The sequence below is a fragment of the Pseudonaja textilis genome, chromosome 2, assembly GCF_049901715.1.
Source record: "Pseudonaja textilis isolate UNSWEBS1 chromosome 2, rPseTex1.2, whole genome shotgun sequence".
Lineage (NCBI taxonomy): Eukaryota > Metazoa > Chordata > Lepidosauria > Squamata > Elapidae > Pseudonaja > Pseudonaja textilis.
Genome location: NC_141991.1, coordinates 83733819 through 83750479, shown reverse-complemented (window position 1 = coordinate 83750479; position 16661 = coordinate 83733819). Strand labels below are relative to the sequence as shown.

General features: G+C 37.6%; 1 protein-coding gene across 3 annotated transcripts in view; it reads left to right on the top strand.

The window, feature by feature from the left end:
* Window positions 1-16661, top strand: part of LARS1 (leucyl-tRNA synthetase 1) — a 48116-nt gene that overhangs the window by 29040 nt on the left and 2415 nt on the right. For all 3 annotated transcript variants that reach the window (XM_026696404.2, XM_087924489.1, XM_087924488.1), the window contains exons 25-31: window positions 1876-2016; window positions 2125-2265; window positions 2352-2462; window positions 4110-4220; window positions 7509-7613; window positions 9875-9970; window positions 13782-13914. In XM_026696404.2, coding sequence (XP_026552189.1) covers window positions 1876-2016; window positions 2125-2265; window positions 2352-2462; window positions 4110-4220; window positions 7509-7613; window positions 9875-9970; window positions 13782-13914 — 838 coding nt within the window. The remainder of the gene's footprint in view (window positions 1-1875; window positions 2017-2124; window positions 2266-2351; window positions 2463-4109; window positions 4221-7508; window positions 7614-9874; window positions 9971-13781; window positions 13915-16661) is intronic.

The following is a 16661-nucleotide window of genomic DNA, read 5'->3' as shown; positions in this document are numbered from 1 at the left end:
TTTTTTAAATTGTTTTATATGTTGTAAGCTGCCTTGAGTCACCATGATGAATAGGTGGCAATACAAATCAAATCAGCAAACAAACAAATAAATATTGTGAGATGGGTCTATCTCACGAAGGCCAGTGGGGGGAAAAGCTGCCTAAGTACTACAGGGCCAGGGGGTGGTGCTATAGAATACTTTTCATCCACTTTCTGCTCTTACTTGGCCAGAAAAGCAACACAGGTTGTGCAGGCTCTGTCTCTTTGGTAAGGTAGATTAGAGGATGAATGCCAGGTGAGGTAACCCCTAAAAGATAAACGCAGGCTGTGACAGCTATCTAGACATTATTGTATGGAGTGGGAGATAAAGGCAGAATGTGAAGAACCAGAGGACTTTTGGGAGATGAAATTTTACACCACTGCACCTCTATCCTATGAATTCAGTTGTGCTGCTATGAGATATTTTACCAGTAAGTAACATGAAATTTTCTGTTGGGAAGCTCATCTTCCAGATCACCTTGATTTTATTGTGTAGACTGCAATCTGAAAAGAAAAAAGGCCAATCAATGTTACCATGTTTCCTCCTGTCAGTTGATACATTGGTATTTATTCTAAGGCCACATTCCTTCCGCCCCCCCTGCCCCCCCAATGCTACGTTATAACATTGTCGCGATTAATAAAACTAGAAGACTGCAGCAGCAACTCTTTCCCTAGTGCCCTAAACTCATACGTGAAGATAAAACAATTGGCCATCCCAAAGAAGGAGCCCTTTTTGGAATCAGCCTGCCAACAGCAACCCCAGGACAATATTCCCTTTGTATCCAGAAATCAAATAGTGGAATTTAGGGGGACCAGCTTCAGTTTAAGCAGAACTTAAGCAGGCTACATCCTACAAAGAGCATTAGTGGTCTCAGTTTTTCTCTCATCTTGTTCTCCATGGGCTTTGTATAGCAATCTGACCTCATTTTCATTCTCTGATAGCATCCCAAAACAGTCCTGTGAAACAAAGGTATATGTATTTTTGGAGATTACTAAACTCACCTGAAAAAGATTGCAGAACCCTGACTGAACGGAAAATGCAAAGATTGACTTTGGACTTTAAACATGACTGAATGCTGAATTATAGCTTTTTTGAGAATAATCTATCCTCTATGCTAAGGAGCAGAAATTTAGCATTGTGCTAAATGGAACAGTATAAATAAATTAGATTTAATTAAATCTAAATAAACTAGAATTGCTGCAGTTGATGATTTGGGCTGAGTATTTCCTCAGGAGTTAATTATCAGATTGGCAATTAGAATTGAAAGAGAAAAAAAAATGAGGCCAAATAATTAAAGAAAATGATTATTTATAAAAAATATCAAAGACAAATGGATAAAAAACTGTTTTCTGCTTTCAGTTGCTCATAAGAAGGAGAATGTTTTTCATAATTGTCCATGAGGTGTCAGCAGTTCCCCAATATATACACAATAGTTGGTAACGTGCCCTGACTCCTTTGCACAACCACATTCCAAGAATATGGTTCAGCTCTCTGAACTCTCCAGGCATAATAATAGATCATATTTATTGCTTCTATTTTCCCCTTTTCTTTATAGTAGTTTTTGATATTGGGCGATTCAAAATGACAGTACGTAGTATACCACTGCAGTTATCCTTGACTTTTATGTCTATGCCAATGTACTTCTCTTTCAAAAACCTATGTAATATCCAACCGGCAGGGTTTTATTGGTTCTAATTCCAGCTAGTGCTTAGGTCTACAAAATTAAATCAGTCCCCTTTAATATACTATTTTGGGAGTATAAGTGGTTTACAAGCAAGGAAATGGTCTTTTATGCCATGGTTTTCCATGACAGTTGGAATGGTTTTAACACTGCTTTTGCTGGCTCTCCTTCAGGCAGCGAAAGACAAGTACCGGGAACTTGCCATAGAAGGAATGCACCGAGAATTGGTGTTCCAGTTTATTGAATCACAGACTCTCCTGCTAGCTCCAATCTGCCCTCATGTGTGTGAATATATTTGGAGCTTGTTGGGCAAGGTACTGCTTTTCATTCACTGGCGAACGAGGGAGGGATTGTATGTTGCAGAATGATGGGAATATTACATCAGATTCTTCACCCCCAATCTATGTGTGTTAACTATAAAGGCTGAATCCATCATGAAGGCTTCCTGGCCTGTGCCTGGGGTAGTAGATGAAGTCCTGGTCCAGTCTTCCCAGTATCTGACAGAAGTAGCCCATGATCTCCGTCTGCGTCTAAAAAACTACATGGCACCAGGAAAAGGAAAAGTAAGCATCCATGTAGTTTTTCCGGTAGTTATTGTTTGAAAATTTAACGCACTTTGCTCAGCAGGACTTTCCTTGCTGTTTTCTAGAAGGGCAACAAAGAAGTACCACAGAAACCATCCCACTGTACCATTTATGTGGCCAAGAACTACCCTCTGTGGCAGCACACCACACTGTCGATTCTACGAAAACATTATCAGGTGATTATATTTCTCTCGTGGTTTCAAATATTTCTAACCTTCTGTTTATGCAAAGGAAGACCATAAATAAAACATGGGTTAAAACCAGCAAGATAATAAACATCCAGAATCATCTAAATAAATCTTTAGGAAAATAGGAAAAAAAAACTCATTTCTTATTTGCCAGGCTTTTAACTTTTAATTGATTTTAGTGGTATGAATTTAACCTTTCATTACATTGCTTGTCCCGTCATGCTTTGTGTTTTGCTTTATTGCAAGCCTTCTTGGGTGTTTACATTAACTGAAAGAAATGAATGATTAAAGGAGTAATTAATAGCTATTAATTAGTAAATGATAATTAAGAACTGAAAGTTATTTGTGAAGGGAAAGAAATGCAGTATATAAATACCTGCAGAAAAAAGCAAGACCATTAACTATCCTTATGCCCCATTTTATTAACTTATTAGCCACATATTTTATTTTTGCCACAAGACTACATGGAGCAATGGAAAGGCCACTAGCTAGATGGTGGGAGAGCTTTTGCATTTCTGTCTAGATTGTCTAGCATGTAGTTTGCCTTACCTGGAGTTCTAGGTTACTGGAGTGAGGACAGTTGCAAACTGTTGCAGGAACAATATTTAGGATTTGTGAAGTGGCAATATAATAGAAGTATCCTTAGGTATAGTGGAGGTACATCATACTTTGCTTTAGAGGTGGGGAAAAAAGGAAATTTGCTTCCGTCTCCCCACATTTTGGCAGCACAGTCTTGGAGAATGCAAATGGGCTGAACAGGGTTGGATCGTTCCAGATAGCTTGCTTTGTTAGCTTAAAATAACCTACTTTTTTTTTTTGCTGCAACTCTTTTTGGCAGAGAAAAGTGAGTTATAGATGTAGTATTCAAAAGGGATGCCTGGAACAGAAATTGTTTTCTTTCGCAGCTTAAGATCTTGCAAGCCCAACTCAGGCTGTCAACACTGCATCGTAGGTTATCAGATCTTTTGACAGCCAATTGTTCCCTTTCCCTTTGTTTTTGTAGTTCAAGTAGCCAGCAAGAATCAGGAGCCCTCTTGATATCTTTGTGGACAGCTCAGCAGGCTGGGCATGATTACTCAGCTGTGTTCTGCTTGGTGGACCACAAATTGTGACAGCCCGAGGGAATAGCTGTCCTAAATGATTTTGAGCAAGGTGTGATATTTAGAGCATGCCCACATATAGAAATGTGGCTTAGCAGGATGGAGGGCTTCCTAGTGGTCTTCCGAACTCATTAAAGAATAACTTTTAAACAGCAGCATTTAAAATTAGGCTGAAGCAATTCTTCAGGGGAAAAGTTAGATTTCATTAAAAAAAGGATCTACAAAGATGTTTAAGCAAATAGAAATGTTAGCAGATAATTGTAGAAACAAATTAGTTCATCATTTTAACTGTTCTCCCAACCTTCTCTTTTGGGGGAAAATTATGGAGAAGATAGCTGGGTGATAGCTTCAGAAAGTTCTGGAGGAATCAGATTACTTGCACTATTTCACTGAGCTTCAGAACTGGGTACAGTACTAAGACCAATGAAGGTCAAATAAATAAATAAATAAATAAATTCAATTGAGGGTTATGTGTGCTTTTCCTATAGAATTGTCAACAGCAGAATAATTGGATCTTGTATATTTTTTGTTGTAGACCAATGGAGGACAGCTTCCAGACAACAAAATAATTGCCAGTGAACTCAGCTCGTTGCCGGAACTGAAAAAATACATGAAAAGGGTTATGCCTTTTGTAGCAATGATTAAGGTCAGCCTTTTGCTATTTATCGCTACAATTCTGCTTATGGGCTTGCTTCTCACGTTTTATCAGACTCCTGGAAATTAGGCAGAGTTGTAGAAGAAAATGTAAGCATGACGCAGAATAGAATAGTGATGTGAAAACACAACTCTTTTTTTTTTTTTGAAAAAATTCAGAGGGAGAAAAAATGAGCAGGATCATACAAGTTGTATCCCATCAGAACTATTTCTGTTTCAGATTTCTATGCATTTTGGATGAGATGTCCTGATATAAATTGATTATTTGTTTGTTTGCTTGCTTGCTTGCCACTTCAATCCTAACGAGAGAAATTTACCTGGCTATTGGTTATGGTCCAGTTACATCCAAGTTAGACTGTAATATTTTTCATATTGCTGTGTCTTTGAAGACAAACTGCGTATCTTATCCTTCCTACAGGACTTATGAAGGTATTATTGATGTTTATTGCTAAACGTGTACTGTACTTTGAAATGGCGTTTCATTTGATTTATTTTTATTGAACATTGCTTATATGCAATAAGGACACACTAGTATGTGTTGTAGAGTACAACTTTTGGGGGTATAGCAAACACATGAGCATGTTGATGATTTAAAGATGATTTAAAGTGGACAGGGCTGAATTTTTCCGTGGGGTTGCTTGGTAGGACTTTGCATGTGAAATTGCCCACTGCTGCAAAGTTCAGCTGATAGCTTGCTTTAGTGATGAAAGACTGCTTGCTAAATTTTGACTGCATGTTTCAGGGGTAGGATAGAAGAACAGGTCCAGGGATGTAAGTGATAGTACAGGTGGTTCTCAGGATTAGGATCCTACGGGCATAACAACCGGTTTGGGGAGCACGCACGTGCGCGCCAAACACGCACTGCACATGCATGCACGCTACTGGCTCCGACGAGCATTTACCTTCTCCAGCTGACGAGCGGCACTCAGCAATACTGTGCAAAGCAGCTGAGGAGGTAAAAGCATAGGATAAAGGACAGCCTAGACCCCGGGTGGGCAGGTTGGCCAAACAGAAGACCAGACAGTCATCGCAGTGAATTGGTTCGGTGTCAGCTGCTCTTCGGGGCTACCAGTTCTATAGAGCCGGGCCAAACCGATAGCATCCCACCCCTGAAAATATCTTGCCCTGATGCATTCCTTGAGAAGATTGTGCTTTGAAACATTACAGATGGATCTCAATCAATCACATAAACATTTAAGAACATAAAATCTTGTTTGTGGCAAGATGACCTTCTCCCTCTTTATATAATCACAATTAGCTAATTGTTTAATTTACTTCCAGCTGGGAATGTACTTGAATTCAAATAAGAATTCAGCCCAAGTAGAAAAGCAGTATCATTTCAGCAAACTTTAGAAATTTGAACTAAAATACTAAATTGTGTTAGTGGTTAATGCCTTCTTCTATCTGTGGCTGCAGCAAGGATTTCCATTCTACTCTGCAGCTTCTGGTTGCAGCATTATATAGTAGTCTGTCTTCTCAAAGAGAAAGATTGCTGTGATGTTTTAATAATGGGGAAAAACAATAAAAATGTTTTATTTAGGCCACATTTACATTTTCTTCTTTTGGTATGAATTACCTGAAGTATGTTAGAAATCTTAATAGATTCTAGTGCATGTTGAAAATATTCTGCAATAAAGTTGTGTGTCACTTGATGATGAACACAGGGAGTAAAATAAGGTTATGACAATATATTTCACACCAGATATTAATTTTAATGAGTGTTATGTGCTGCACACTTAAAAAAAAAGAATAGGTTTTTTTTTTAATGTAAGAAGGAACATTTCTCCTGTTTGTGTAGAGGTTGGTTTGTTTCTCTTGGGGGAACATGTAAATCTCATCAGAGCACATAAATACTAGATATCCAGTCTTTGTTTTCCTCAATTCAGCACTAATCAAATGGTCTTTTCCTGCTGATACACAAGGCTTTCAGGATAGGAGGAGAAGGATAATATAACAGTGATTCCCCCCCCACCATCGGTATTAGTTATTTTGGATTAGGAATCTGAGTTGCTGTTGCTTTACTACTATAACTATCTGCTTTCCCCTTGCCAAACACCTTGATAGTAGCCATGCTGCACCATTGATTATGCAGTATTCAGCTTCATTTTGTTCTAGCCGGTGTCTTTATTGGACACTTCTAAAGGAGATATAAAGAACGGTTGCAGGAATTGGGTATGGCCAGTCTAGACAAAAGAAGGACTAAGGGTGACATAGCAGTATTCCAGTATTTGAAGGGCTGCCACAAAGAAGAAGGGATCAACCTATTTTCCAAAACACCAGAAGCCAAGACAAGAAACAACGGATGGAGACTAATCAAGGAGAGAAGCAACTTGGAATTAAGGAGAAACTTCTTAATAGTGAGGACAGCTTGCCTTCAAAAGTTGTAGGTGCTTCGTCACTGGAGGTTTTTAAGAAAAGCCTGGACAGCCACCTATTTGAAATGGTATAAGGCTGGGCTGTCAAATTCCCAGCTTGCGGGACAGATACATCATGCACTGGCCATGCCTGGTTTAGCGAAGGGGGAAAAAAAGTCCTGATATGTCATGTGACAATGACATGACGACGTGAGTTTGACATTCCTAGTATAGGGTCTCCTGCTTGAGCAGTAGGTTGGACTAGAAGACCTCCAAGGTCCCTTCCAGCTGTATTTTGATTGATTGATTGGTATTAATTTTAGTCTGAATTGACTAGGTATGCAGACTCATACTTCATTTACTTTGGAACATTGTATTGCTTGCCAATTCTCTTGCAGACACCAAAAGGCTTATTAGATAGTCACTGCATGCGCATTATGAGTTCGCAAAAAAAAAAACACGTTTGTTTTTGCAAAGAGAGTCCCTAACAGTTAAAGTTCAGCAAGATGTTGGAGGGAGACAAAGGATCCCCTATTAAAGTATAGGACTCTCCTCATATGGCAAGTCCTGTTTACTTTCAAAATCTGTCCATCAGAGATACGTTGTTTTATATGCTTGCCAGAGCTGCTGGGAGTCAGGTGGCATATACATTTAGTTAATTAAAGAATAACAATAATAATAGAAATACTTTTCTGTTTTAAAACATTTTTCTAAATGTCCTTTTTAAATATTAAAAAGTAGATTTGAGACAAAAACAAGTTACTTTTAAGAGCTTTCCAAATTGTAGCTGGGATTGGCAATCTTCTGTAAATTGTAATGGCTCTGTTGGGACTCATAGACCAGCTGGGAAACTTACTAGAAAAGTTCTATCAAAGGTTTGCTCAGCATTGCTGCACTTTAAAACATGTACTTTTTACTGTTGGTAGGAAAATTTGGAGAAGAAGGGATCCCACGTGCTTGATCTGGAGTTGGAGTTCGATGAACAGGCTGTCCTGCGGGAGAATATAGTCTATTTGACAAATTCCTTAGAGGTGAGCATTTGCTATGAAGCCTTAATGATATTCAGCTCTTGGTAAGATTCAGTGTTTCTGGAAAATATATCATTATCTTTGAATCTTGGTAACTAAGACGTGTGGACAACTCCCAGGATTCCTCAACCAGCATGGTGACTGTGGAATTCTGGGAACTGAAGTCCACACATTTTAAAAGCTGCAAAGGTGAAGAAACACTGCTCAATATTCTTTGCCTGTTTATCTTCAGTCCCTAGCTAGTGATACAAAGTCAATCTACATATAGATTGCATATTTTTCATTTTTAAGTCATAACAACAATCCAACTGTGGGGATATGCAGGTATACGGTCCCTGCTCACATCTACTCATGCCCTAGTCACTTCCCGTCTTGATTATTGCAACGCACTCTACATGGGGCTGCCCTTGAAGAGCATTCGGAAGCTCCAGTTGGTGCAAAATGCATCAGCCCGCATGGTTTTGTGCAGACCCTGGTATGCACATATCTCACCTCTCCTGCAGGAGCTGCATTGATTGCCAATTTGCTTCCAGGTGCAATTCAAGGTGCTGGTTGTCACGTTTAAAGCCCTTCATGGCTTGGGGCCGGGTTATCTGAGGGAATATCTCTTGGTGGTCACATCTACCCGACCCATTAGAGCGGGGAGGCAGGGAATGTGGCCGGTCCCATCCCTGAGGGAGATACACCTGATGGGACCCAGAAGAAGGGCCTTCTCCATGGTGGCCTTCTCCATGGTGAGCCTTCTCCATGGTGGCTCCCTCTCTCTGGAATATCATTTCCCCAGAGATTAGAAGGGCCCCCAATCTAGCACTCTTTCGGAAGGCACTGAAGACCTGGTTTTGCCAGTGGGCCTGGGGAACCCAGAGCAGGATGGAGTCCATCAAATGGCTAGTGTGATCTGCGGTCGTCCGGGTGGGGGGTGGGAGTCTGGGGGTGATTTTTAATTTTTTCCAGATTTTGCTTTACTGTACTAATTTATTTGATTCTTTTTGTTAGTTTTTATTGTTTTTATTTTTATGTTTTGTTTTAAATATGGTTTTACATTGTGTAAGCCGCCTCAAGTCGCCATGGGCGAATAGGCGGCCATATAAATTAATTAAATGAATAAATAAATTCAGCATGGAAGTGAAAAATTGATTTCAAGCAAGCGGCCACCCTTGAATCTATGCCTCTTTAAAGAAGTCACATCTTTTCCCAGACTTGTACAGTAGCTTCCCATCCCAGGAAAATACACCTTTAAATTAAGGTGGAACAGCAGTTGCAATCATCTTGTATCCTGCCAATTACTGCTTAATGCAAGGATATGTTTTTCAGAGGCTGCATAGCTACCTCATATCAAACACAGGAAAAGATGTGGCTTCTGAGCTATCTGTATGTTTGCTGAGTGTTCTGTTTGTCTCCTCTGAGGGACCTTTTCCAGTTCTGATCTGAATAGCTGCCTAATCCAATTAAATCCCATATAATGCTGGCAAATAAGAAATGTTTAGTGGAAGAATTCATCCAGAATTAGAGCCCTGAAGTCAATATTAATGATCTTCTGTAAGTGAAACTACAGTATAATGATAACATGTTTCTTACTTATTATCACCCAAACAGATGCATGTATTATTACCCTATTGAGATTGCTGTTTTTCCTCAAGTTGAGAAAGTTATTGGAAATTCTCAGCCTTTTTGGGGCAGTGTTTATTCCTTCTCTAAATTTAATGATTCTTACTATAAATAAGAATTGCTGCTTCTAACTGATTTAATTGGGGATTTATTTATTTGAATTTTTTAGCTGCCCAATTTTGAATTTAGAAAAATTCCAATTCAAATGACTATGATTACAGTTAGTATATTTATCTCAGTAGCTAAAGTCTGTTGGCTATATTATTTGTTGTGAGAAAAAAGCTTAGCCTTTTTAATGAGACTTGAACAGTTACTTTGAAGAAAGTAAAGGCTTTGATGTATGGGAACAAATAATGGAATGTTGGCATCTGTCATGTGCAATAGGCACTAAAGTGATAAAACATCCTATAACTTTGAAACTGCCCAAATTTGCCCAAAGTGAAATATTTACTGGCTCAGACCTCTGCACTTGAGATACGTTTAAATTTATAGATAAAAGAATCAAGCCTGTGGAATTGTTTAAAATGAGAACTCATTAATCACAAAAAATGATTTTTTTAAAAACAGTGGAACTCTTTGTTTGATACAATTAAACTTTCTTATTAATCTATTTGAACTATTTTTTAAAAAAACCGTTTCCCCATTTTCTTCTAAAGCTGGAACATATAGAATTAAAATTTGCCTCAGAAGGAGATGAGAAAATTAAAGAAGATTGCTGTCCTGGAAAGCCATTCTGCATATTTAGAGTAGAAGTAAGTTTGGTTTTTTTTTTTGTTTCTTCTTTTATCCCTGCACGAATGTTATCCCCAATAGTTTGTTGTTTTCTGTGAGAGCTTTACACATACCTTAGTCTTTATCAAACTTTTCCTTCCATCATTGCTATTTCCTACCCGGTTAAACCCCTGGCAAGCCTGAGTGGCTGTGGTTTAGAGTTTTCTGTATCTGGGGATTCATCCTCTTTGCTACTGGATGGGGTTGCTCCAGACAGACTCAGTGCACATTCTGTGGGTTCTTCTGGAATTCATGGCTCCTGTTCAAAGAGCAGATGACAGTTGTGGGCAGGAATGCTTTTGCACAGTTTTATGTTTTGCTCCAGTTGTGCCCATTCTTGAATTGGGAGGCTCTATTGTCAGACACTCATATCCTAGTCATTTCCTGAATGGACTATTGGAATGGTGCCTGTATGAGGCTGCCCTTGAAGAGTATCTGGACGCTACAGCTGGTGATGAATGCAGTGGCATGGGCAGTTATGTGCACTCCAAAAACTGCAGACATTATACCTCTGTTGTATAAGCTGCACTGTCATTTTGTTTACGGGTTCAGTTCAAGATCCAGAAGCATGTTTGTGGGTACTGTCAGCTAGGGAGTTTCATCAGGTGGAACCTAGGAGGAAGGCGTTCTCTGTTATGTCTCCTGCTCTGTGGAATATTCCTCCTGAGGTGAAGCTGGCCTCAAATTAATTGGCCTTCCAGGAAGCTCTTATAAATGCTTCTGCCAACCAGTTTGGGACTCCTATGATAGAGTAGAGCCTGCTAGCCTGCATTCTTTCTAAGTGTTGCAGCTATTCTGGTTTTAATATTTTTATCCCTTTTATGTAAATTGATTGTCTTTAATGTTTTTTAATATAGTTTGATTTTGTGACTCTTTTTTACCCTTTTATCTCCCATGACTCTAAAGGGTATAGAAATGTGATAAATAATAATAAAATAAAATCCTAGTGGGTATTGTAGGATCACAATCTGGAAGTCATCAGTTGAACTTACAGAACAGAACATGTGGTAGTAAGGCTATAGCTGCTCCTGAGGTTTACTTAAGTATCTGTTTTTGGTTAATATAGAAACTTGCTGTTTCCTATTTACATCCATAGAATTTATTAGTAGTCTCTGAGAACTGAATCTCTCTTGAACTAAATGTTTTTCTTCTCTAAGCTGCAATGGTGTCATTCTCTACTGAGATTGCTTTGTGTAGGGCTTGACAGATGATGTGCAAAATGATTATGGAGAACATCCCTATAGCGTATAAAGACTGGAAGATGGCTTATCTGTGTATTTTTACTGGCTCAATTATTAATGGTAATAGTGCATTGGGGCTTTTCTCCTCTCTTGCTATAATATTATTACTTTAATTAATGTTTAATTTTAATTGTAAAATGTTGTCTGGATAATAACATTCCTAGAATAAAAAGAATACAAGTGACAACTCTAAGCATAATGAGGAGATTCAGATGCCTTCTGTGGTGTTATATCCCTATTCAACAGTAACTCATTGCATATCCGGCTTCTAGCACAATATTTAGTTTTGCTTTGTTCCAGAATACGGAATTACTGGCTAGGTTTTAGATCAATTAGTATATATGATTAAATGCTTCACCTCATAATTTGTAAAGTATATTGAATGAAAGTACTGGAATATTACTGAACACCACAAACTCTAGCTCATGTTTCAAGACATGGCGTATTACTGTTGTGCAGGTAGAAAGGCTGAGCAATTGGCTGTATTAATTATCTTTTGGTGACAGTTTTGGTCAAGGCTGCTGAATTTCTTACATGTGCTTTATTTTTGAATTGGATTTGGTGGCAGTTTCTCTTAATAAGAAAACTTTGTGCTTCAATCAAATGGGCAAATTGAACTGTTGAGTAGAGAGCAGTTTAGGAACCTGGAACTGCAATCTGATGCATGTCAAAACCTTGAGAATGATAGAAGCCCTGGCAGGAAATTTGACAGCTCTCATTAAAAAAAATGATGTTGAACCACAGTTTGCAGTGTGGGAAAGAAAGTCTTGTTAGAGAAATGAATAAGCTTTTTTGTTTACTTTACAAGTTATGTTTATGTACTATTATATACAAAAACGTATTTATTGTATCTCCTAGAGCTTATTTCTGTGACATCAGTGTACTATTCTCACAGTTTTGTGATTTTCCTATTATGTTTTCATTCTGTTCTATTATAACTTTGAGTTTTCTCCCTGATATTCTGGTTTCATTCTTTGCCCAAATGCCCTAGTTGACTCCAAGTCTTAATCACTACAGTTTCCTCTTTCTTTTGTTTTGTATTTTTATAGTTGATCTTAGATTCTTTTTTTGTTTGGCAGCAACTTAAATCAATGGTTAATGATCTCTTTTGTGTACCAGCTTTAACTACTTCCTTTGCCTACTAATTCATTCTGCTATCTGTATCCCATTTTCTCTGTTAGCATTACTTATTTTTTATCCATCTATCTGTTATATTATCCCTATTAAGATCCCCTCCACCAGTCTCCCTTGATTTGACTCTCATCTTGCTTTCCTCTCCTCATAATTTATCACAGCTATGTGTCTTGTCATGGACATGATCATGACTCACTGATTCTGGTGTTAGCATCCACAATAGGTTGCATCCACATTAGGGTGCTAACCCCCCTTTGTCCTTTATCCAGTGCTGCTCTTTGTTGCTTTGGCTTCTGGTATGAAGGTCATATGCTGAATGGGGGGAAGGGCAACTAACCCTTTTCTTCTACCCCAGTCTTCTCTCTGAATGCCTTCCCTTCTTGGGACCCAGTCCATCACTTCTAACTATCCTGTTCCTCTCTGGGTTACCTGTCGGTCGCTTTGTCTGCACTATTTGCCCATTTCGTTGTCTTTTTAGGTATAATTTTATTAAAAGTTCTAATTTCAATTAAAATTAAATCAAAAATTAATACAAACTAAAATAGAGTAAAAAGGAAAAAGAAAAATGAAAAAGGAGAAAGCTAGAGGACAAAAAAAAAAACAGCAGAAGAAAAATAGAAAAGAAAGAAAAAAGATATAAAAGAATGCTTTCCCTTTTCTTTACAGCAATTATACATACAATTGTAAATTTATTGCTTTCTCTAAAGCATGGGCGTCCAACACTTAGGCTCACTTGGGCCACATTGAGTGAAGAGGAATTGTTTTCAGCTGCATATAAAAATATATAGTACAGTTTTATAATGTAAAATGGCATAATAACATTAAAAGTGTATGATCTTGTGTGGCTGCGGGCCCTGGGTTAGACATGCCTATTCTAAAGTTATATTATAACCTTTCTATAATGTATCTAATTGTCAAAACCATACAACATAAGTTCATTTTTTTCTCTGTTTTATTCAAGCAGTCCATAAGGGGTTTCCAGTCAACAGTTAAATGTAGATACTATTGGTTTTTCTCTAATCAAACAGGTCATTTTGACCATCTCAGCAAGTTCTATTTCCTCTACCAACCATTTCTCTATTATATGTATTGCCAGTTCTTTCCATCTTTGTTCAATAATCTTGTTGTCTTAACCAAAAGTTCCAATGGCTTTTTTACAACTGTTTATCCATCAGTTCTGTAAGAGTATCACCACCACAATAGCATACCTTAGTATAGTGCAGAACATGGAAATAAATGCAGATAATTTACAACAACATAGAAGAAAGTATTCTTGTGTGGTAATGTTTGTGTAGCACAATTGGAAGCCAGTCTTATTGATAAGATGAAATGCTAGGTATAAGCCTGTGTATTCTGTGTCCCCAGTAGACTTTGAAAAATCCATGCAAAACAGAGATTTTTTAAAATGTCTTTACAGCCTGGTGTGTCTGTCTGTCTAATAAACCCTCAACCAGCAAATGGACACTTTTCTACAAAGATTGAAGTCAGGCAAGGAGATGGCCGAGATGCAATAATAAGACGATTAATGAAGATGAACAGAGGAATCAAAGGTAAGATGTGGACTCAGGTTCATGTTTTTATTTCAGACAGATTTTAGAATTTTTTAGAAGAAATAGAATACTACTCTGGTCTCCACAAGCCTACAGCACTGTTATGTAGATCTCTTGTCTAAGACCAGAACTGAAGCTCCATTCGTTATGGTCTAGATTTGAAGGAGTTCGTGTTGAGGTTCTGAAACTTGGAGGAGCTGGTTTCAAAACTCCAAATGTGCAATTGGTACTACTGATGATAATTACTAGCTTTTACCAGATTTATAATTTCAGTGTGAGTGATGCATTAGTTTAGTTGTATGTGTCTTGAGTCACCCTTTCCTACTCATTTCACACTTTTGTAATGAATGAACATTTGAGTCTTATCTTTCTGGATAAGTATTCTATTTATCTCAAAGTAGTAGGCCATAATGTCTTGCGGTGTTAAGGAACTGAAGCAAATGGGCTTTCTTACTCAATAGCCAGAAATGATGGTCAGTGCTGTGGTGAAAAAATATCTCTAGCTTGCCAAGAGGAAATTAAGTTAGAAGAAGCCAAATATGTCAAATTTAATATATATTTTATTAGTGAAGATGAAATAACATTTGTAATTTTAGATTATACTAAATTTCTAATAGAAAATACTTCCAAATCAGTGTTGGAACAAGAATTTTCTTGAACTTCTGAATATAGAAATTGTTTCATTACCATTATATTATTTTACTAATTCTAAAGCTTAAATTTGGATACACGTGTCTAAATTTAGACTGAAATTAAAATGCACGTTAACATCAGCATGATTATCAAATGCTGCTTAATCCCAGTAAAAAAATTAAGCAGGGTTTTTATAAAGTTGCTTTGGTTTAGGAAACCTCTGTGGCGAAAGAGGTGCAGTGGCAGATGGACGGTTCTGACTGACAATGAATTTATGTGGTGAGGCAATATAGTGTAGTGGTTATGATGCCAGCCTAGCATGTACAGATCCAAGTTCTAGTCCACCCTTAGCTACAGAAGCTCACAGAGTGTTTTGGGGCAAGTCAATGAGTTCATCCTACCTCACAGCCTTATTGTTTTGGTGAAAGATAGGGAAGGGAGAGGGAAGTGTTTGACTCTTTGGACAGCTTAACCAAAAGGAAAAATAGAAATGTAGCAAATAAACAATCAGATAATTTTTTGTGGGAAGCTATGATAGCTACGATCTATCATATGATTTATCGTATCATATGATAGATCAGCTATATGATTGACATTGATCATTGAGTGACTAATGCTTCCTCTTCCAAATTTCTAGTCCCAGGAGGGGAAAAGGAAAGTTCATGACACTGCCTGTACTCTTTTATAATCTACTCCTGCAAACATTCTTTTCTAAGAATGCAGATTGTTAAACTTTATATTTTTAAAGTTAATTCCATACTCTCCACCATAAATTGAATGTTTTGATTCTTACCATTGATCAGTAAAGGCCTTTCTTTGCAAGAATTGTAATCTTTTAGTTAAACTCACCAAGACTTTGAGCCCAAACCACAGTTGCTGTGCTGAAGAGAGTTGACCAAGCTCCTTTTAAGAAGGAGATATTGTCCTGTTTGCTCTGTGTCTTTGCTGATCCCAGCAGTTATATCCAAATAGGCCCAAACTTTCCATATCAGAAAGTTAATTTATTTTCTCATCACTTCAGCTGCTTGTGTGTTTTGATCTTAGGGAAGGGGGCAATTTTCGTATTTCGATGTGAATCTGTTGAGAGTTGAGAGGGGGAAAATACATAACTTGTCTTGCCAGATGAAAACAAAAAAAAAACACATTTCAAACTTAGGCAGGCAATTATGAGAGATCCACAACTTGACTGTTTTGAAGTGAATGAAAAGCCATTGAGACTAAATCAGTAATTCTTCTGAATGGTTGTTTCAGAAGATGTCACGGTTAGGCAGGCACTTAAAAAGATTGTCTGATAAAAGGGAACTGTGAACTTAGGAAGACTAAGATAGCTGGCTCATTAGGAAAGTTCTGTTTATCAATTCCTTGAGAACCGGCTTGTAGCTTTTGAAAAGGCTTCTTTCTTCAAAAGGAAAAAGGGCTATTGTACCTTATGACAAAACAAGTAAATTAGCTGCTTTTATTGAAACACTTTCTAGTTTTATGGAAAGAATTGTATCAAACAGCCTATAATTGCTCCTCCCTTTCCCCTTCACAATAGCACATAAAATGATATTGCTGATAAAACCATTACTTGGTTTTCATCTCAGCTTCCCCTCTGTAACATATTTACTAGAAATGAAGAAATGAAATACTAAAAAAGGGGGAGAGAAGAGCCTTAGATGTGACAGGGAGAGATTTTTGTACATGAGAGTCTTAGCTTCCAGAGAAGTAGGTCCTTACATTTTGTGATAGTTGCTGTTAGATTTTCCTAAAACAGTCTGAGGTTCTTTGCCTCTAGCACATTACTATTTTTAAATGGGATAATTTTAAGGTGACATCTTGCTACTTATTTCACGAGGAATATATTGAACTATTTAGTGGTATTCCACAAAAATAGATACTTGCCATTAAGAATCCCTTAAAGTAAAGCCATTTGGGATGGATTATGATCTAAAATTATAACAGTGAAGAGAAGGGAGGGCTTTGGTGGAGGGCTTTGCTTATTTTTTGTTGTTGTCGACCCTGCAGATGTAGATATAGATTTTTTTTCCTGGTTGTAATATACCAGAAAAACCAATATCATACAACGATGATTTTTAAAGTCAATTATAATAGGATGTGAACATGTTTCACAC